The following is a 23,353-nucleotide window of genomic DNA, read 5'->3' as shown; positions in this document are numbered from 1 at the left end:
ACCTCATAGAGGTTTATAAAATCATGAGGGGCTTGAATAGGATAAATAGGCAAAGGTTTTTTCCCTGGGGTGGGGGAGACCAGAGTTTGAGGGCATAGGTTTAGGGTGAGAGGGGAAAGGTATAAAAAAAGACCTAAGGGGCAACTGTTTCACACAGAAGGTGGTATGTGTATGGAATGAGCTGCCAGAGGAAGTGGTGGAGGCTGGTACAATTGCAACACTTAAAAGGCATTTCGATGAGTATGTGAATAGGAAGGGTTTTGAGGGATATGGGACGTGTACTGGCAGGTGGGACAAGATTGGGTTGGGATATCTGGTTGGCATGGACGAATTGGGCCGAAGTGCTGTACATCTCTATGACTCCAATGGTAATTATCAAAAAACAGTAAAATAAATCTTATGAAATGCCAGGGCTTCTGCATATCCTGGACCAGACATTTATTAAAACACTAGCTAAGGTCTTCTGGAATTACTCAGGAAAACATTTTTTTCTGTGTCCTCTTTTAAGTTAACCCCCTTTCTCAATTCATCTGTCTCCCATTGCGGCCAGTTTTAATTGGAAGATGTTCATCACATTGTGTCACCTGCTTTCCACTTCTATGACTAAAGAAAGCACAATTCTCTATTACAGAACCTGACAAAGATTGCGCTGCAAAAACATTAACAATGGAATCTGAAATGGGAAGCAGCTTGGATATGCAAAGTAAGTCACCCATGTCAAATTACCATGGAGATCTGTCGCAGACAGTACTGGGCCAAAATTTGCGACCTCAGACACCAACGGGTCTTTTTGGGAAAGAGATTCCACCTTGGAGCCAAAGAGGTAAATTACCACAGAGCTCCAGTCCCCAGAACAGCAGAGATGAGATTCCTAACAACCAGTATAACAGACCTCAAACATCATTAACTCAAGGAAGTCGTCCTGCAACACCTAACAGTCAATTGTATCAAACTACACGTTCCAGCAATCCTGGCAATAAAGAAGAAGTCTTTAACAATCCAAATAGAATGGCATTGCCTATCAGTCATACTGGAAGAAGACTTAGTTCTCCAGTTAACCAGGCTGGCAAAACTGCTGAGAATCCTTTGCAAAGGAGCCATTTGTCTGAGGTAAGAATACTTAGATATTTTGATTTCTGGTAGCAAATTATTTAAAAATGAAGAAGGTGAGCAAAAGCATATTTGAAAACTAAAACTTCTACCACACGAACTAACTTCTGAGAAAACTGTCAGCCAATAGTTGAAGGTTCAGGAAAATCAGAAAAATCATATCGTTTTGATGTGAGCATTGGAAAAGAAATTTAGCTAAACCGATATTCATGAAGAACATTGTCTTCCAACAAGAACATCTTGTAAAGCCATTGTAGGAAGGGCAACTAGGGATGGGTAAAAGATGCTGGCCTAGCCAGTGATGCTCAGATCTCCTGAATGAATAAAATATTTCCAAAGTAAGTAAGTAATTGGAGTAAATGCAATCTGAATATTTAATCAAATATGGGAAATATCAGTGTAAATTATGGAAGTCAAAGAGTTGGTATGTTTGATGGCTTTCCCTTTAATCTTCACTCAGTTCCTTTCCTTCTTGATGTAATTATACCTGATCACAAATACAACACTCACATCATCACCATAATGGGAGGGATCTCATAACTACACCCTTTCTATCTGTTGCCAAGTGAGAAATTTAAGTGAGAAATTAATACCCATTTCTGGGGTAAGGGCATTGCTGACTAAGCCAGCATTTATTGCCCAGAGGGCAGTTAAGAATTAACCACGTTTCTGTGGGTCTGGGGTCACATGTAGGCCAGACCAAATAAGGATGGCAGTTTCCTTTCCCAAAGGGACATTAGTGAGCCAGATGGGTCATCATTAGACTCCCATTTCCAGATATTTATTCCACTATCTGCCATGGGCAGGTTTTGAACCTGGGTCACTGGAGCGATGCTTGTATCTCTGCAATAATAGATTGGCCATCTAGGCCATCAACTCCCCTTAAATAGAATGGCTTGTAGTCTGTTGCTTCAATTCTTTATTGCAGACTACACTCACTTGAGAACAGCACTGTATTTCAAAATTTCTTTTATTCATTCATGGGATGTCGATGTCACTGGCTGGGCCAGTATTTATTGACCGTTCCAAACATTTCTTGAGAAGATAGCATTGAGCTCCCTCCTGGAGACACTGCAGTCACTGTGTACTGTTAGGGAATGCTGTTGGGAAGAAGTTCCAATATTTTGAACCAGGAATGCTGAAGGAATGGTGATATATTTCCAAGTCAGGATGGTGAATGAATTGGAGAGAAACTTGGTGTTCCCATGTAACTGCAAGCCTTGTCCTATTGGATGGCAGCGGGGTATTTGGAAGATGCCGTCTGAGGATCTTTGGTGAATTTCTGTAGTGCATCTTGTCGATGGTACACACTGCTGCTACTGAGCGTCAGGGGTGGAGGGATTGAATGCTTGTGGGTATGATGCCAGTCAAGCAGGCTGCCTTGTCTTGGTGTCAAGCTTCTTGAGTGTTGTTGAGTTATACTCATCTAGGCAAGTCATCACACTCCTGACTTCTACTTTGTAGATGATTAATAGGGTTTGGGGAGTCAGGAAGTGAGTTACTCGCCACTGTATTCCTAGCTTCTGACCTGCTCTTGTAGCCACTGTGTTTATGTGGTGAATCCAGTGTGTTTTTAGTCAATGGGGCAATGGTTAGATGGTCTCTTATTGAAGATGGTCATTGCCTGGAATTTGCATGACATGAATGTTACTTGTCAGCTTTAAGCCTGGATATTGTCCAGATCTTGTCACACTTGAACATGGGCGTCACTCTGTTTTTATGGTCAAAGCAGGCTCAAACTTTGACGGGAGTTAGTATTAGCAGCAGGTTAGATTCTTATCAGAGTAAGCTAAGTGTTCAGAGATGTATGATTAAACTTTTCCAAAGACCAGAAAAATGTTCATGCACTAGGCCAATTAAGGAGGTAACTTCAACTTATCAATTAGTTTCTAAGGTTTATAGGTTTTGTAAGATCTAGAAACCATGGTCCACCTTAGGAGAGAGATGAAGCTATTAGCATCCCTGCAACCATAATGTGGATGGGTGAATGGCTCACCCTTTGTTATTCAGCTATGCTCTTATTTTCCTGCTGTTTTGCGGTGTTATTACAAACTTTGATGTGAAAATCCATTTAACTTTGTCCATTAGAAGTTAATAGAACTATAACCAACTTATGAGTCATGTAATTTTAGTTCATCAAAGTCCCGTTGGTTTTAAAATTAAACAAGAAAGTATATTTTTTAAGACTGATTTTTCAATGTGTTCACGTCTTATCCAGAGATCATGTTTGAATCCATCCAATCAAATGTTTTCGCCTTCTTACCAAAGTGACAGAATTTGTACTGTGTAACATAATGAGTGATTCCTCTCTTTCTTTCTCAACCTGTCTGCAGCCTTTAAAATGCTTGATCACTCCATCCTGTAACATTATTGATCAGCTCCCTGCTTTCCTTCTCATCTTGTTAATTGTAACCAGGGAATGACATTGGTTCCTCTACCGAGTACTGCATCGTTTCCGCTAATTTCCCCAAGACACTAGCCTTGGCCATCTGTGCGTTGTCCCTCGGCAAGCATAATGTAAAACACATTGCCAGGTGCTACATAAATGCAAGGTGTTGTTGTAAGAGATTTTAGAGGAAGGGAACGATAATGCCAGGGAAAGATTTGGAAAAACAGGAATAAAAATCTTCAAACTGAGGTCCAACGAGCATAGAGGTGATGGGCCAATAGTACAAGTTAGATGACAGGGCAACAGATTTTTAGATGAACTCAAAGAGTTTGTAAGGTGTGCAACCTGCCAGAAGACCATGGAGGTAACAAGATAACAAAAGTGTGGATCAGATTTTCAGCAGTAGATGAGCTGAGCTGTCATTAGGTGCGTGGGTCAACTTTTGTTATAGCCAAAGTTAAAAATCACACAACACCAGGTTATAGTCCAACAGGTTTATTTGGAATCACTAGCTTTCGGAGTGCTGCTCCTTTGTCAGGTACCTGCATGATGAAGGAGGTGCGCTCTGAAAGCAAGTACTTCTAAATAAACCTGTTGGACTATAATCTGGTGTTGTGTGATTTTTAAGTTTGTTCACCCCAGTCCAACACTGGCACCACCATATCTCTGTTATAGCCATAGATGGAGCTGACTGTTCTGGAGAAGGTTTCGGGGTTAGGAATTTAGTTAGAGTTCAAGGGGACATGTTGCTCCTAATCTGAATTGTCTGTCATTTTCCAACATTTCCTGTTTAGCAACCCTGGTATTCTACAAAATTAAATTGGGTAAATATTTCTGAATCTTCTGTTAGCCTTTAAACTAATCTTTTTGAACGCAATCACCACAGTTCCCCCTTTCCACTCTTCTATGATATGACTCCCTTGCAATAATTATTAATGCCTCACAAGAAACTCTCCCAGTCTCTCAGAGCACTTTTAAGTTCTGAAAATGTGTTGCTGGAAAAGCGCAGCAGGTCAGGCAGCATCCAAGAAGCAGGAGAATCGACGTTTCGGGCATGAGCCCTTCTTCAGGAATAAAGAATGAGCCTGAAGAAGGGCTCATGCCCGAATCATCGATTCTCCTGCTCCTTGGATGCTGCCTGACCTGCTGTGCTTTTCCAGCAACACATTTTCAGCCCTGATCTCCAGCATCTGCAGTCCTCACTTTCTCCTAGTAACTTTTAAGTTCACCTACTCCTGGATGTTTACTTATTTTCAACCTTTTTCCAATTAAATATTGCTTCCATACCTATAGTTTGTTGCGAAAAATTCTATCGCATTCCTGGGCAAAACACAGGAATAGGTCATTGATATGACAGTCTAGATTGGAGTGGTGCTGGAAAAGCACAGCAGGTCAGGCAGCATCCGAAGAGCAGGAAAACTGACGTTCCAGGCAAAAGCCCTTCATCAGGAAACAGGGTGCCTTTGTCCCATCTTTAACTTACAAATTCCTTTCCCTGTCTCTATTTTATTGGAACTTCTCCATTTACAAATCTGCATTTCTAACATATAAAATGCTGCCATTATATTTCTCCATCCTCAGTGTGTTGAAATGATGATTCAATGCCTCCTGTTCTAAATGCAACAAAAACAGGTCACAGAGATGGAGAGGCACTGGATTAATAACATAGGGCAGCACAGGCTCTTCGAGCCACCATGTCTGTGCTGACCATGATACCATTTTACAGAATCCCTACACTGGGAAACACTCCCATTGGCCCAACAAGTCCACACCAACCCTATGAAGAGTAACCCACCCAGACCCATTGGCCTACATTTACCCCTGACTAATGCACTGAACCAACACATCCCTGAACACTGTGGGCAATTTAGTGCAGCAAATTCACCTAACCTGCACATCTTTGGATTGTGGGAGGAAATCAGAGCACCCGGAGGAAACCTACGCAGACAGGAGGAGAATGTGCAAACTCTACACAGTGACTTGAGGCTGGAATTGAACCCAGGTCCCTGATGCTGTGAGGCAGCAGTGCTACCCACTGAGCCACCTGCCTGCACATGGTCCATTTCCCCCATTCCCCTTCCTGTTCTTCTTTCCATCTAAATGCCTCTTAAGTGTTGCTATTGTATCTGCTTCTACCACCTCCCCTGGCAGTGTGTTCCAGGCACCTACAATGCTGTGTAAGGCACTTGCCTCACACACCTCCTTTAAATGTTCCCCCTCTCACCTTAAATCTATGCTCCCCCTTAGTACTTGGCATTTCCACCTTGGGAAACAGCCTCTGACTATCCAGCCCATCTGTGCCCCTCATCATGAACCATTAACTCAGCTGTCTCTTTACAGAAGCTGAAAGGACTGTTGAGTTTCTCCAGCAATTTCTGCTTTTGTTTCAGATTTCCAGCATCTGCAGTTCTTTGGTTTATGTTGGAACCTCTTACTGTTCCTAGCTTGCCCTTTCTCATTCACCCCACATTCCCCTATGAAACCCCTACATTGTACCATCACTTGTCCATTTACCTTACTTTCTTGCCCTGTTGCCTTTGACCTTAGTTTTCAAAAAGGAAACGGAGTCTGTAAGTACTGCTGGACATCATACGTCGAGCCCAGGTTATTCGCAGAATATGGCTCACTGTGGAAACCCGATCTCATGTTTAAGAAAGATCAAAAGATCGCGGTGATCGATGTCACAGTGTGGTGCAAAAACGACAGCAAAGTGCTGGAAATGGCATGGTGTGATAAAAGCAAGAAATACAACCACCTTAACACTGAGATAATGGAATTGACGGGAGGCTCTGGACCCAAGTACTTTGGCCTCAGGATGGGCACTCGAGACAAGTGGTCGGGCTTGAATAATGCATCCATCAAAGTCTTACCTGCACAGCCACCAATATCATTTATTGTATCCGTTGCTCCCGACGCGCTCTCCTCTACGTTGGGGAGACTGGACACCTCCTAGCAGAGTGCTTTAGGGAACATCTCCGGGACACCCGCACCAATCAACCACACCGCCCTGTGGCCCAACATTTCAACTCCCCCATAAAAGCAAATTACTGCAGATGCTGGAATCTGAAACCAAAAGAGAAAATGCTGGAAAATCTCAGCAGGGCTGGCAGCATCTGTAAGAAGAGAAAAGAGCTGCTGTTTCGAGTCTAACTGACCCTTTGTCAAAGCCCTTTTCAACTCCCCCTCCCACTCAGCCGAGGACATGCAGGTCCTGGGCCTCCTCCACCGCCGCTCCCTCACCACCCGACACCTGGAGGAAGAACGCCTCATCTTCCGCCTCAGAACACTTCAACCCCAGGGCATCAATGTGGACTTCAACAGTTTCCTCATTTCCCCTTCCCCCACCTCACCCCCGCTCCAGCCTTCCAGCTCAGCACTGTCCTCATGACCTGTCCTTCTTGCCTATCTTTCTTCCCACCTATCCAGTCCACCCTCCTCTCTGACCTATCACCTCCATCCCCACCCCCACTCACCTATTGTACTCTTTGCTACCTTCCCCCACCCTCCTCTCTGACCTATCACCTTCATCCCCTCCCCCACTCACCTATTGTACTCTATGCTACTTTCTCTCCACCCTCACCCTCCTCTCATTTATCTCTCCACCCTTCAGGCACTCTGCCTCTATTCCTGTTGAAGGGCATTTGCCTGAAACATCGATTTTCCTGCTTCTCGGATGCTGCCTGACCTGCTGTGCTTTTCCAGCACCACTCTAATCTAGACTCTGGTTTCCAGTATCTGCAGTCCTTGATTTTACCGGGCTTGAATAACAGCCTCATGAAATTCCTCAGCATTGACTGATTCCAAACCTTTGCCCAAAAGGACATCCAGACTCACCTTATCACTGACACGCGAAGTATTACAACTTGTCAGTGATAAGTGAGCAAACTACCGTAAACCGGCTCTGACCGGGGACAAGGACCAGCCAACCCCCACCAAAAAAATTAACTAAAAATTATGAAAAATGGGGGAGTTGGTCCATCAAAACCATGATCAGTTCTGACACCAGAATGATATATGACCTCCTAATCTGAGCCTCACATAACACCAGTACTAGCCTGGACCTTGGCACGTGGTTATGCTAGAGAATACACAACATCGAAGGGAGACATAAAGACTCGAAAAAGGCACTCGTGACATGGTGGCTCAGTGGTTAACACTGTTTTCCCACAGCGCCAGGGAGCTGGATTCAATTCCTGCCTCGGGCGATTGTCTATGTGGAGCTTGCACAGTCTCCCCGTGTCTGCGGGAGTTTCCTCCAGGTGTTCCGGTTTCCTCCCACAATCTAAAAGATGTGCAGGCCCAGGTGAATTGGTCACGTTAAATTGCGCACAGTGTTAGGTGCATCAGTCAGAGGTAAATGTAGCAAAATGAGTCTGGGTGGGTTACTTATTGGAAGGTCGGTGTGGATGTGTTGGGCCGAGGGGTCTGTTCCACGCTGTCGGGAATCTAATAAACAAAAATGAAGTGAAAGCTCTTCGGCTCTTCGAACATAATCCCCTGAAAACAGTGGCACATTGGACCAGATTGGACTGGCTCAGTGGGTTAGCACTGCTGCCTCACTGGAATTTCCTCTTGAGTTGATTTCTTTAATAAAAGCAATTCAGTTTTGTTGAAGTCAAGAATTCTCTTTGTGAAGCATAAAAATACCAACAGTTTTCATAAACCTTTACAGAAGGCATAGGAAATAAATCTGTTTCTGTGCAGGACTTTCATTAACAATACAAGGACACACAAAAAAGCTAACAAATATGCCAGTCAAATGATCAATAAAATTATTCTCATAGTTGGTTAATTTACCACAACTTGAATTCAATGAGAAAATGTGTGTAAATCCAGGGCTTAAGAATCAACTTTTAGTTTAAATCAGACAGATAAATAATTGTAGCAGTGCATACAGAAGGCGGTATACATTATATTTGTGAAAGAAACAATATGTTAAGTATAAAACTGAATGCAATCACAACCTATTGAGGAAAATAATTGATTCTGATGCAGTCAGTAATTGGAGCGTTCATTTTTGCAAACTTAAGATTGCATGTACTGATTCACTCGAAACTCATGCATTATTTAGGCTGGTTACTTGATTTGTATTTTAGCTGTGGGCAGTTCTTTATTTCGTTTTAATTTTAAAGAGTTCAGTTAATCTTGGCAACAGGTTCCCTGGTGTTATTAACTCCAGCAGAGAACTGCAGCAAACATTCACAGGCAAACTTCCCATTCATTATTTAATGTGAGATAGGACTTTGTGATTTTATTTCAAATAGAAACATGTGTGTTAATTTGTATGGAGGGAAAAGAAATTCAGATGTGATATCCCGAAGAAAAGTCTGAGCCACGTCAGTGTCTGTTTTCAATTCGACTTGGAAATGTTTTGGTGCTTTAACCCATAGAGGACTATGTGAAAGACTTTACATCTTCACCAATAAAGTAATAGGTTCAAGCAATCAATTTGGTTTCATAATAGAAGAGAAGCCAGCTGGTCAGAATACAAACAAAAAGCTATATAGGCAGGCCCCTAGGCCGCAAACATGTTCCAGTCTGGAGTCTGTTTGCAAACTGAATAGTACACAAGTTGGAACACAGCATCCGAAGAGCAGGAAAATTGACGTTTCAGGCAAAAGACCTTCATCAGGAATAGAGGCAGGGAGCCTCCAGGGTGGAGAGATAAATGGGAGGGGTGGGGCTGGGGAGGAGGTAGCAAAGAGTACAATAGGTGAATGGGGGGTGGGGATGGAGGTGATACGTCAGAGAGGAGGGTGGAGTGGATTGGTGGGAAGGGAGATTGGCAGCCCGAAATGTCAATTTTCCTGCTTTTTCGATGCTGCCTGACCTGCTGTGCTTTTCCAGCACCACTGATCTAAATTCTGGTTTCCAACATCTGCAATACTAACTTTTGCCTAGTTGATAAATCAGTGACCCCCTGTACACTGCAAAACTGGACAGGATCCAAAAATGGGCACAGAATGGGAATTAACTACGACCAATGCAGGCAGATCGTGCCCTGGTTATTGATCACATGATAGTGATGTACAGTGGAAACTGGATTATCCGAACGAGATGGGCGGGCCCTATTTCGTTCAGATAATTGATTATTCGGAAAATCGATTCAATGCCTTTCCCCTGGGGCTTGGATTTTAAAGTCTGCTCCCTATTTAGGAAACTGCAGCAGCACACAGCACGCGAGACCCCACCCCCAATACCGACCCTTCTCGCTCCCCCCTGCCCCACCAGCACAAAGCACGCAAGCCCCTGCCCCCCACCCCGACCACCCTCAGTCCACCCCGGCCCCTCTCTGGGCCATCTGGACTGCACACCAACGATAAGCCTGCTGTAGCTGCTGCCTTTGTGGTGTAAGTCTCCAAATAGCGCACAGCCACAGAGCCACAGACACTCACACAGCTTTTTACTGCAAATCTTTGACAGGTTCCATGTTTGCCCTATACAGGACAATGTTGGAGAGATTATTCCTGGGGGGGGGGGCGCGGTTTGGGGTACACCCCTCTATAGAACTCCAGGGCAAGTGTGGGGAGAGAGAGACAGCGGGAGGTCAGTCATTTGGAGACGGTGCCTGTTTAATCACTGTCAACATCACTGCTGGAAACACGGCTTTGATGTAATGTTTCTGTCGGGAGTTAATCCGATTTTCAGATAATTCGTATTCGGATGATCAAGTTTTCTCTGTATAGTGAGTGGTAACCATATGACTGTGTTACCACCTGTCTTACCAAGGAAAGGTCAAATTTGTACAGGTTTAGTCCCACTGAAAGCTAGCTTAAACCAACTAGAGCAGGTGCTGTTGAAGAGAGAGTGAACATCAAGATCAGGAAATTTTGGTGGAATCGCTGAGAGAGAGTGCCCTAAAGTTCTCTGATACTGTGCTGAATGCTCAGTGGAGGAAGTGGGGAGGACAGAGTTTTCTAGCCACAGAGGGGCAGAAGGTCCTATTGACTGTCTGCCAAGGCAGTGGGAGCAGATAGCTGTGACCATCATTGTCAGGAGTGTAGCTTAAGGATTTAGATATTATAATGGGACCAGGAGTTCAAAGGTCTCATGCAAAAGGTCAAGGTCAGTGAATTCATGTCCCAATACCAATTCACACCAACTTCTCCACCAGCCTCATATGCTGCTGAATGCCCCACACTCCCAAAACTAACCTTAAACATTCTCTACTAATTCAAACTCATATATGCCATTTGAAACGTCAGTTTACCACATTGAGCACTGGTGTAAACTCACAACTTGCCCACATTGCTGGCTGTTCAACCGTGACATATAGTGCATCTGCATACATTATATAATCCTTATCAGTTAGAACTTTTTTAGTAATTTGATAGCTCTGTATCTGGGTGTGAATGGTGGAGGTGTGTGAATGTTGTAAGATTTAGGGGACAGGTGTGCTCTCTCGGAATCTGTAAAAAGATGAATTGGATTCTCTGAATGTTAGGCCTAATTCCTTATTTACAGGGGGTCTGCTGCTGGGTAGTTGATGGAGATGTGGTGCATTAGGGCAGTATGAGCATTTGTTGAAGCAATGGGGATAAGGTATCCTTTGAAGTTACATTCATTGACAATGACCATGTTCATGAGCTCATTGAGGGTGGCACGGTGGCTCAGTGGTTAGTACTGCTGCCTCACAGCGCCACAGAGACCCAGGTTCGATTCCAGGCTCGGGTTACTGTCTGTGTAGAGTTTGCACATTCTCCCTGTGTCTGTGTGGATTTCCTCTGGTGCTACAGTTTCCTCTGGAGTGAGAAGTCTAATGATGGCCATGAATCCATTGTCAGTTAGCAGAAAAACCCATCTGGGTCACTAGTGTCCTTTAGGGAAGGAAACTGCCATCCTTACCTGGTCTGGCCTACATATGACTCCAGATCCACAGCAATTGCCCTCGAGGCAATTAGGGATGGGCAATAAATACTGGTCTGGCAAGTGATGCCCACATCCCGTGAATGAATAACAATAAAAAAACCATCTGGTCTTTGAGGACCTCCTGGACCCATGGAAATGCTCTGTCCTTTCAACCTCAATCATTCAGGCTGCAACACCCGTACACATGAACCTGATCGCCCTCTTTCATCCTGCAGGGGTCAACTTACTTACTTGCAGGTACTTACACTACAGGTAGTCAACAGCAGATTCCTTTAACTGTGCCTGACTCCTTGTAAGAGAGCCAGGTCTTTAAGAATTGCAGGTACAAGCACTGGCCTTGCATACCGTCCACTTCCTTGTTCAACATTAGCCCGTAAAAATCCCATAAACTCTGGCAGATCTAGGTTTGTGGTTGTTGCATCCAACATGCCAAGGTCGTATACTCAGGAGCAAGTTCTTCTAATCAGAAACCACAATGAAGTCGTGGTGATGAGCCACTTGATGCAATGTTTTGCTGAGGCTGTAGCTAAGGAACATTGATTCAATAAGAACATGGATAGTTCTCCTGGAATGCGATCGTTGTGTGCTTGGGCAATCCCACATTATTGAAAAATCACACTTTAGAAACAGCGCTTAAAGTGTTGGCGATGTAATCGTGTTACAGCCAACACATGTTTTGAATGTTTGTACTTTAGGAATAGTGTCTATAGTTCGTCAATCACGTTACAGCGGATTCATGTTAACAATGCGCGCACGCTATAGCAGAACGACCTGTACAGCCACACCTTCCACATAACTAGTGTATTTCACCTTTAAACAACCTTTAAACTGAGTACCTGAGATCATTCTTAATACTAATATCATCACTCTAAATGTAATATATTACAGGAAAAGTTTCAGATGATATCACTGCCAAGGCCTATCAATTTCTAATCTTGGCTTTCAAGCTTAAGGTTGCAAATGTATTATTTTCAAATCCTTTTATCATCAGAATCTTAAGTGAAAGCTCATTTTTTGGAGTGATATCAGCATTAAGGTTTCAGTTGTAGTTTACTTAGATCTCTATAGTTTTGATGCGTGTGTTCATGTAGCTAAGACTCTCATGTCAAAGCTGTGCTGCACACTGATACGAAAAGACAGTAATGTCAAAGTTTGTGCAATTAAAGTTTCATCTTTGACTCACTGATAGCATTCTTGTCTCTGACTTCACAGACCATGAGTTCAAGGGATCAAAGGTTCAAGTTATAAAGTTATGGAGATGTACAGCACAGAAACACACTCTTCAGTCCAACCTGTCCATGCCGACCAGATATCCCAAATTAATCTAGTCTTGTTTACCAGCCCATATCCCTCCAAACCCTTCCTATTCATATACTCATCCAGATGCCTTTTAAATGTTCCAATTGTACCAGCCTCCACCACTTCCTCTGGCAGCTCATTCCATACACAAACCACCCTCTGTGTGAAAATGTTGCCCCTTAGGTCTCTTTTATATCTTTCCCCTCTCATCCTAAACCTATGCCCTCTAGTTCTGGACTCTCCCATCCCAGGGAAAATACTTCGTCGATTTACTCTATCCATGCCCATCATGATTTTACAAACCTCCAACGCTCCAGGGAAAACAGCCCCAGCTTATTCAAGCTTCTCCCTATAGTTCAAATCCTCCAACCCTGGCAACATCCTTGTAAATCTTTTCTGAACCCTTTCAGGTTTCACAACAGCCTTCTGATTGGACGGAGACCAGAACTGCACACAATATTCCAACAGTGGCCTAACCAATGTCCTGTACAGCCACAACATAACCTCCCAACTCCTGTACTCAATACTCTGACCAATAGAGGAAAGCATACCAAACGCCTTCTTCACTATCCTATCTACCTGCAACTCCATTTTCAATGAACTATGAACTTGCACTCCAAGGTCCCTTTGTTTAACAACACTCCCTAGGACCTTACCATTATGTGTATAAGTCCTGCTAAGATTTGCTTTCCCAAAATGCAGCACCTCACATTTATCTAAATTAAACTCCATCTGCCACTCCTCGGCCCATTGGCCCATCTGGTCCAGATCCTGTTGTAATCTGAGGTAACCTTCTTCACTGTCCACTACACCTCCAATTTTGATATCATCTGAAAACTTACTAACTATATCTCCTATGTTCACATCCAAATCAATCTATAAATGGCGAAAAGTAGAGGACCCAGTACTGATCCTTGTGGCACCCCACTGGTCACAGGCCTCCAGTCGGAAAGGCAACCCTCTACCACCACCCTCTGTCTTCTACCTTTGAGCCAGTTCTGTATTCAAATGGCCAGTACATCTGCTCACGTCCCGGGGATTTATCCACCTTTATGTATTTTAAGCCATCCAGCATCTCCTCCTCTGTAGTATGGACATTTTTCAAGATGTAGCTGTCTATTACCCCACATTCTACAAGTTCCACTCCAAAAATGTAAGCATGTAATTAAAGCCAACATTTCAGTGCAGTGCCAGAGTACAGACCCAGAGTAATCAACTGCTCCTCATTTGACAAGCCCTTCATCCCCGGGGTCATTCTTGTAAACCTCCTCTGCAACCAGCACATCCTTTCTTTGACACAGGGCCCAAAACTGCTCGCAATGTTCCAAATGTAGCCTTGCCACAGTCTTATAAAATCTCAGTAGTACATCTCTTCCCTCTTAAAATGAATGCTAATGTTGCATTTGCCTTCCTAACTGCCAACTGAACCTGCATGTTGAAAGAATCCTGAACTAGTCCTCCTCAGTCCCTTTGAGCTCCAGATTTCTGAAGCTTTTTCCCCATTTAGAAAATAGTCTACGCCTCTATTCTTCCAACCAAAGTTCGTAACCTCACACTTTGTACCCTACATGCTACTTTTTTGCCCACTCTCCTAGCCTTTCCAAGTCTTTCTGCAACCTCCTTGCTTGTTCAATGCTACCTGTCCCTCTGCCTCCCTTTATGTCATTTGCAACCTAGCACAATGCCCTCAGTTCATTTGTCCAGACTGTTAATGGGAAACATGAACAGTTGTGGCCCCAACACAGAACCCTGGGGAACTCCACAAGTCACCAGTTGCCATCCTGAAAAGGACCCTTTTGTCCCCCTCCTTTCCTTCTGCCCATCGGCTAATCCTCTATCCATACCACATCAAGACTGAGTGTTCATGATGTAAGAGATAACCTATTTGCATGGTCAGAGGATTGCAAACAGGAAGAAGAGAGTAGGATACATGGGTCATTTTCGAATTGGCAAGATGTAGCTCATGGAATGTCACAGGGGTCACTATTGGAACCTCAATTATTTACAATCTTTGTCAATATCTGAGGGGAAGGAACCACATGTCTAGTTACTAAATTGGCTGATGACATAAAGATAGTTTGAACAGTATGTTCTGAAGAACACATCAGGAGTTACAAAAGAGTATAGATAGATTAAGTGAGGACAATGTTTTTTATATATAGAATCCCTACAGTGTGTAAACAGGCCCTTCGGCCCAACAAGTCCACACTGACCCTCCGAAGAGTAACCCACCCAGACCCATTCCCCAAACCTATTACTCTACATCTACTCTTGACTAATGCACCTAATCTATACATCCCTGAACACTATGGGGCAATTTAGCATGGTCAATTCACCTAACTTGCAGATCTTTGGATTGTGGGAGGAAACTGGAGCACCTAGAGGAAACGCACGCAGACATGGGGAAAATGTGCAAACTCCACATAGTCACCCAAGGGGGGATATCGAACGTGGGTCCTTGGCACTGAGAGGCAGAAGTGCTAACCACTGAGCCACCATGCCACCTATTTGGGAAATGGAAAGATGTGGACTTGTTCACCTTGACATGAGGAATAGATATGTATTAAGCAGGCAGGTAGGCCTAGTTTAGTTTGGGATTATGGTTGGCATAGATTGGTTGGATCGAAGGGTCTGTTTCTGTGCTGTTTGACTCTATGAATCCATGACTCTATGAGTTATGAAATAGAATTTGAAATAAGATGCAAAATTACAAATTGCTCATATTTATGATAGGGAGCTTTTTCCAAAATATTATAATTCAAATACAATGATGTCAACTGAGTTCCAGCGAGGGTTTGGGATTCCTTTAGAAAAGCACTTCCGGCTAGTTTCAGAAGATTTCAGAACTATCTGACATAGTTTCAGAAGATTTTGTTTCCAATTTATTCCAAAATTTGAGCACAAAATGTAGACAGGGACATCTTTAAAATGCTGAAACATTGTCAGAGGTGAGCCTTTCAACCGAATCCCCGTCTGTCCTCTGAGGCAGATTGCACAATATTATTTAAAGAAGTCTAGAAAAATTTCTGCTGGCCAACAGTTTTCTGCCAAAAGCAAAAACAGAAATTACTTGAGAAACTCAGCAGGTCTGGCAGCATCCATGAAGAGAGAAAGCAAAGTTAATGTTTTGAGTGCAGTGTCCTTCTTCTGAATGGTCACTGGAATTTAATTGTTAATTCTGTTTTCTCTTCACAGATGTTTATTCGGTAGTTGTGTGCAAATCTCCAAAACTTAGCAGTTGTTTAACTAAATTTCCCACGGGCCCGCAGTTAGAACATAGAACATTCCAGCGCAGTACAGGCCATTCGGCCCTCGATGTTATGCTGACCTGTGAAACCAATCTGAAGTCCATCTAAGCTACACTATTCCATTCTCGTCCATATGCCTATTCAACGAAAAGATGTTTAATTTGAAAAGATGTAATTATCATTTTGATAGTCTTTACTATTAGTTTTGTGATATATTTTAACTTTTCTTTTGGATGGACCTTTCCAACAGCTGTTGGTTACTCATCAGCCATGGACGTTACCAAGTGACACTGAGAGTGAAGGTGTGGATCGAGAGCAGGACAAGGGTGAGTATGATTGACAGAGATCTGGGACATAAGGAACCTTTGTGTCTTCTACATTATGGCTGATGCTAGTCCCATCTTTAATAGCTTGGAACACCACATGACGAAGTGGTGTTCCACCCCACATGCAGAGGGACTGCAGCGAATGTTTATCAAATTGTTTCCTGGGAAGGCAGAACTCATGCATGAGGAGAGGTTGGGATTATTGGAGTTTAGAAGAACAAAGGGAGATCTCATAGAAATCTGCAAAAATTCTAGCAGGACTAAACAGGTTAGACACAGGAAGGATGGTCCCAATGATGGGGGGGATCCCAGGATCAGGGGTCGTAGTTTAAGGATGAGGTGTAGACCTTTTAAGACTGAGAGGAGGAGAAATGTCTTCAATTAAAAAGTGGTGAGCCTGCGGGATTCATTACCACAGGGAGTGGTTGAGACCAAAACATGGTGTTTTCCAGAAAGAGGTAGATATAGAGCATTTAGCTGAAGGGATCAAGGGATCTGGATGATTGAGGTCTTGGGTTTAGAAGGTGCTGCAGTGGCGGGTGTGAATTTTGCAGATGTCAATCAAGCGGGCAGCTTTACGCTGGACGGTGTTGAGCTTCATGTGTTTCCTTAGAGCTACACTTATCCAGGTAAGTGGAGGAGATATTCCATTACAGTCTAGACTTGTACCTTGTAGCTAAAGGACAGGCTTTGGGAAGTCAAGAGATGAGTTACTCACTGCATAGTTCTTAGCCCCTGACTTGCTCTCATCTCCACAGTACTCATGTGGCTAGTCCAGTTCAGTTTCTCCACAATTATAACCCCCTACAATGTTTACTGAAAGTAACATCATTGAATGTTAAGGGGAGATGATTAGATTTTCTGTTGTTTGAGATGATCAGTTCCTGGCATTTCTATGGTGCAAATTTTAATCTTCCATGTATCAGCCCAAACCTGAATGATGTCCAGTAATTGCTGCATTTGCATATAGGACTGCTTCAGTACCTGAGGAGTTGCAAATGGTATTGAGCATTGTGCAAGCCTCAGTCCCAACTTCTGACCTTATGATGGAGGGAAAGTCATTTGATAAAGCAGCTGAAGATGGTTGGGCCTGGGACAGTACCCTGTCGTGATTGACATCCAGTGATCAAAATCATTTATATTTGAAGGAGGTATGACTCGAAGCAGTTGAGACCTCTCCCAACACCCCACAGTCCACACTCCCACCCTGATTCCCAATGACTCCAGTTTTGCCATTGCTCCTTGATGCCACTCTGGGTGAAATGCTCCCTAGATGACAAATGCAGTCAGCTTCATTTCCCCTCCTCAGTCCATTGTAATAACTTCAGGATCCAAGAGGAGCTGGCCCAATTGAGCAGGTCGTTGGCAAGGAGACAGTGCGGTCTGCAAGGAGATAGTGAGGTCTGCAGATGCTGGAGATCAGAGTTGAGACTGTGTTGCTGGAAAAGCACAGCAGGTCAGGCAGCATCCGAGGAGCAGGAGAATTGACATTTCGGGCAAAAGCACTTCAGTCCTGACGAAGGGTTCCACCCAAACGTCGATTTTCCTGCTCCTTGGATGCTGCCAAGGTTGTTGGCAAGTAAATGGCACTTATTAGCACTCTCAGTGACACCTTCGGTGATGGTTGACTGTAGGCTGATGGGGCAGTCATTAGATGAGTTCTATTTGTCCTGCTTTTTGTGAACACAACACAGTTTGGCAATTTTCCACATTATTGGGTGGGATGTAAGTGTGGTATTTAAACTGGAACAGCTTGGCTTAGGGTGTCAAGATCAGAGTGGTGCTGGAAAAGCACAGCAGGTCAGGCAGCATCCGAGGATAGGGAAAATCGACATTTCGGGCAAAAGCACTTCATCAGGAATTGGCTTAGGGTGTGTCTGGTTCTGGTGCTGAAGCCTTAGTCCAATAACTGGACACATAATTGTGTGTTATGGACTGGGCCAGACCCCCTCAAAACATTTCACGAAAGTAGCCCAGACCGTAACTTTGCTAGTTGCTTTAAGCAGGTGCGGTGTGGATATTCCAGGAGTGATATAGCTGGTCAAACCACTTAATTTCAAACAAAACAGAATTTATTTACAAGATTACCTCACGAAACAGAAATGAAAGAGAACAGAATACCAAATAATTTAACCTATCCAAAACCCCAGCAGATTATCCCAACCTAATAATGCTGTTCCAAATACTTGCAATAATCGCCATAAACACTCTTTGGCAATAAAGGAAAAATTAAACACTCGGTCCTACAGGAGAGATGTCTCAGAGAGAGAGAGAGAGGACCAGCATGGACCTGCTTCTGTGGGTCCAGCAGCTATTTTCCACTCTCTGTTAAAAATCAAACCAAACCAGGGAAAAGCTGAACTGGGAGAACTGGCCGCTCCCCTTTCATTGTACAAGTGTGTTTTTTTAGAACTTAAAAGCCTTTTTCCTGAGGCAGTATCTGTTAGTTATAATCAAACAGGCTCTAAAACTCTTAAACCTCAGACTTTTCGGAACCTGTGTTGTTTACAACCTCGCTGAATAAAAAAGCCGAGGGTGGCATAACCTTGTCAAAGGAGCAGTATTGTCACACCTGCTCAGTCTTGTTTTGCTGCTTTGAGACAATACTGGGGCAGACCCTATGGCAGCAGTGCCCAGAGTCCAGATGCTATGACATGTGCCTGTCCAGCACCAGGTCAATGGATGCCAGGAACATCAGTGCCATAGAATCATATGGATTGTGGAAATTATAGCTCTACCCACGAGGGTGGAATTAATTCAATATGTGTTCAAGTTTGGAAAATACAGAAAACTTAGCAGAGTCCAAATGATTAAGATTTCAAAGAAATGTAAGGGAAATAAAATCCATTGTCGCTGGTGCTGAGGCTCCAGAAAGGAGTGAGTCAACAAGAGAAATGGTCAGCCAAAGTGCTGAGATTAGCTGAATTGAGGCAGTGAGTAATATTGCAGTAGTTGCAACCAAGTCAATAGTAATGGGCATGTACCAAAGGCATATCGGCTAACGGACATGGTGTAAACTCACTTCCTAATACACTGAGAGTGATTTTCACTTGGCATGGAATTTGGACAGATGGGAAGCTTGCACTGTCCATCTAATGTTATCACTGGGAGACCTAATCCATTTTGAGACCAGATCAAACACAGAGAGCAAGCTGAGACTTTAGCACTGGCAGTGAAGGGACAAGTCTGGGTTATGTTGCAGGAAGGAGCAAATGGAAGAGGCTGGGAATGGGAGCACCCGAAGCCACTGATGTGAAGCTGAGCTGGGGTTCGGGAATTAAAGAGAAAGGAGATATTTTGAAAAAGAAGCAGCACCCGTGATATGCAACAGCTGTCCATGTTTCAAATTTCTAAAGCAAAATATTGTCGGTTATTTTGACACCTGCTGCAATCATTTTAAACACAGTTATCCAGGGCAAATAAACTCAGTCGTACAAGTCGTTATGGTATTGTTTGTTGAATATTTCAGGTGCCATTTGACAAATGTCACATCAGAAGAGGCAGATTAGAGTAAGTGCGCAGTTTGACCAATACGCCAGAGAATTTGTTTTAAAATTCTGCCCTAATGGGCGTGGGAATTTCAATTCAGTTAAAATAAATGCGGCAATAAGCCAGCATCAGTTAAAATAAAGGATTGTTGTTTTTAAAAAAAACAGATGATTCACTAATGTATTAGTGAATCTTGCTACTTTGATCTGACTGATAGGCAGCTTCCTGTCCAACAAGCGTAGCTTTTAAACTGCCCTCTGAAATGGCCAGCAAATCTCTAAGTTGCATCAAACTAGACCATCAAGAGATGGGGAGAATGTCTAGGAGACTAGAAAGCCAGCAGACTGAATTAATGTTTATATCCTACTAATGCAGTTAGGCAACATATACAATCAGTTAATTAACTAACCCTGGAACAAAATGAAGGAACCATCAGTCATGTTGACTATGATACAACTGGATTGTCATAAAATCTCATTTGCTTCTTTCTACCAGAGATTTTTAACCATTTTGGTTTTGAGTGCTCCTTCCCACAACATGTTATAAAAATTATGACACAAGTATTTTTCTATATGACCTATGGCCATATAATTTCACAAATATTTATCATTATGTTCATATCATTTGCTGAGTGTGAAAATCAGTTTGAGTGCTGTGTAATTCTGTTAAGATTTGAAGGTACCATCAATAAACACAAACTTTATGATTCACGGCCCGCACTTCGTTAATAGAGGTTTTTATTTGCTGGAAACTCAGCTCTGCTTAAATCAGATGCACTAAGTGGAAGCAAGCTGCAGAAAAATACAGTTGGATCTGCAGCAATGTTGTGACAGAAGGTGGCAGCTTAGTTTCAATATTTTCACTAAAGGGGTTTGAGTCCATAGTGTACAACAAGTGGCCCTTTGTGAGCTCTGTCAGCTTTACTCAAAACCCAAGGATCAAAACACATATTGTAAATATCCCTTCCCTCATCTAAATAGTGAATAAAACATAATATCTTAACATCAATGAGTCAACACATCATCAAATACCCTCCATGGATCAGAGGTAATTAACCAGAAATGATGGCCTTCCTGTCTCCAGGTGAATTGCTAGGACAACAGTCTGCACCATTGGATCCTGGTGCGTTCACCATCATGTACTCCCCTACAATTACCCACATTTGTGGAAACTCTCGCATCTTCTGGTAGCTTAACACCTGCTTTCCAGGGACTGTGCAGTGCTACATTGGAGTTGTACTACATTAATAATGGCTACCATGGTATTTCATTAGAGCAAAGAAATGATTGGTTTTACCAACATATTACAGGCAGTCCTCAGATTCCAAATGGGTGCCATTCCCGAGTCACTTTGCAAGTCTTGACAATTTAAAGAAAAGTTCTAGTCCAAAGGAATGTTCAGCAGAATGGCACTGATAAATATAACAGCTAGGTCAGGTTCAATGCATACTAGTTGGTGTGATCCTAATTGTAACCACTGAACTTGTGTCCATGAGTTGGCTGTTTCAAAGCTATTTTCCCAGAATTCTATGTTTAGTACAGTACTAATAATCTGTGCTTTCTGTTTATTTAAGGTTTATAACTTAAAGCAGAGACCTCCAAGATAGACTCAACACCTGATTATGCAATTGAAGACAAAGGGATAATTTTAATATCTTCAGTATATTGAACTGAAACAAAAGAATTTTTATATTTTTATAATTACAATCACTGTTGATGAGGCATTACATACTAAATATGATAATAGAATATTGCTTTGCACTTATTATGACCTGTCGCAGTAAATCACTGAGATCAAGTAAAATAAAGTGTAATTGTGTTAGACAGGTCATGTATCTACTTTGGGGAAATTTTAATATTTAGTTATGATGGCACAATAGTTAGCACTGCTGCTTCAGAGTACCAGGGACCTGGGTTCACTTCTAGCCATGGGTCTGTTTGTGTGGAGTTTGCACATGCTCCCCATGGCTGTGTGGGTTTTTTCCAGGTAGTCTGGTTTCCTTCCACAGTCCAAAGATATGCAGGTTAGATGGATTGGCCATGCTAAATTGCCCATAATGGTCCGGGATGTGCAGGCTAGGTGGATTAGCCATGGGAAATGCAGGGTTACAGGGAGTGAAAAGGGGTCTGGATGGGATGCTCTTCAGAGAGCCAGTGTGGGCTTGATGGGCTGAATGGCCTCATACCGCAGGTCAAGATTCTAAGAGTTTTCATACATTTTGTAACAGATATTCATTGTATGATCATGCAGATATTTTTAACATTTTGTCCAAATGATCATCAGTGTCAAACTGATATATCTTTATTCAGCGTAGTGGAAGATGCTCGCTTTTGCGAGTTTACAGAAGAGGTCAAACTATCTGTAAATTAAAATTTACTGCAGCTTAAAAGTTGTTGTGATGGGATCTTGTTTGGCTCTAATCAATAATATATAATGAAAAGTGCTTGGAATTGATGAAACAATGACATGTTTGCAAAGATCTTTTTTGTAATTTACAGACAAAATAAAACTTTAGAACAAACAAAAAACTGATTTAAATATGTTGACATTTATTGTGGTTTCCCTGGTTACTGAGAAGTGCATAATGGGATTGAAAGCAAATTGCTAAGATCAATGATACAAAGTTCGATTGAACATTGTTGTATTTTTCCTTCTGGGCTTGTTTGAAAAAAAATCTCAGAAACCTGCAGCTGGTAAACACTGAAAATTTGTTTTTTTTTAACTTGCTATAATGCAGCTTCAGATGATATTGTACATTTAATACTTTTAAGACTGTTGAATTAAATATATTTTAAGTAACATGAATGGCTTGGGCTTTGTATTCAGGTAGAAATATAGATTAAATATCCCTTACACTCAATTCTATTCTATCTTGGAAGTAAATAGGCCATATAAAGAATAATGCCCACAACTGATGCTCTCAACTCTTCTCTGGGACTGTGAAGATTAACAGTCTAATCATTGTAATACCAGGGATATTAGCCAAACATAGGCAAATGGGACTAGTTCAGTTTAGGAAACCTGGCCAGCATGGACGAGTTGGGCCAAATGGCCTGTTTCTGTGCTGTATCCCTCTATGACTCGAAAGCATCCATATATAGAGCAGGAGGGATACCCTAGTCTTTGTGAGAGTTGGTCAAGCTGCTCCATTCATCAATATAATCATCCTGGCTTGCATCTGAATTCAAAGTGATATCCTTCCCTGTTGACACTGCAATCCCGGCAACGCATTTGTTAGTGGTTTATGGTAGCTCATGTCTAGGGTCTTATGATTTTGATTTTGATTTAAATTTATTGTCACATGGAGTCATAGAGATATACAGCACAGAAACAGATTCTTCGATCCAACCCATCCATACCGACCAGGTATCCTAACCTAATCTAGCCTCATTTGCCAACATTTGGCCCATATCCCTCTAAACCCTTCCTATTCATATACCCATCCAGATGCCTTTTAGATGCTGTCATTTTACCAGCTCCACCACTTCCCCGAGCAGCTCATTCCATACATGTACCAGCCTCTGTGTGAAAAGTTGCCCCTTCTAAATCTTTCCCCTCCCACCTTCAACCTACTCCCTCTAGTTATGGATTCCCATACCCCAGGAAAAGACCTTGTCTATTCA

At 42.7% G+C, this 23,353-nt stretch overlaps 1 protein-coding gene across 1 annotated transcript in view; it reads left to right on the top strand.

Annotated features, from left to right (window-relative positions):
* Nucleotides 1–22,467, top strand: part of c5h8orf34 (chromosome 5 C8orf34 homolog) — a 364,200-nt gene extending 341,733 nt beyond the window's left edge. The window contains exons 12-14 of the mRNA XM_072571481.1: nt 632–1,110; nt 16,166–16,241; nt 21,304–22,467. Coding sequence (XP_072427582.1) covers nt 632–1,110; nt 16,166–16,241; nt 21,304–21,311 — 563 coding nt within the window. The 3' untranslated portion in view covers nt 21,312–22,467. The remainder of the gene's footprint in view (nt 1–631; nt 1,111–16,165; nt 16,242–21,303) is intronic.
* The last annotated feature ends 886 nt before the right edge of the window (nt 22,468–23,353 follow it).

The sequence above is a fragment of the Chiloscyllium punctatum genome, chromosome 5, assembly GCF_047496795.1.
Source record: "Chiloscyllium punctatum isolate Juve2018m chromosome 5, sChiPun1.3, whole genome shotgun sequence".
In the NCBI taxonomy this organism is placed as follows: domain Eukaryota; kingdom Metazoa; phylum Chordata; class Chondrichthyes; order Orectolobiformes; family Hemiscylliidae; genus Chiloscyllium; species Chiloscyllium punctatum.
Note: the sequence above shows the minus strand (reverse complement) of the source record. Positions and strands in the feature narration are given on the sequence as shown.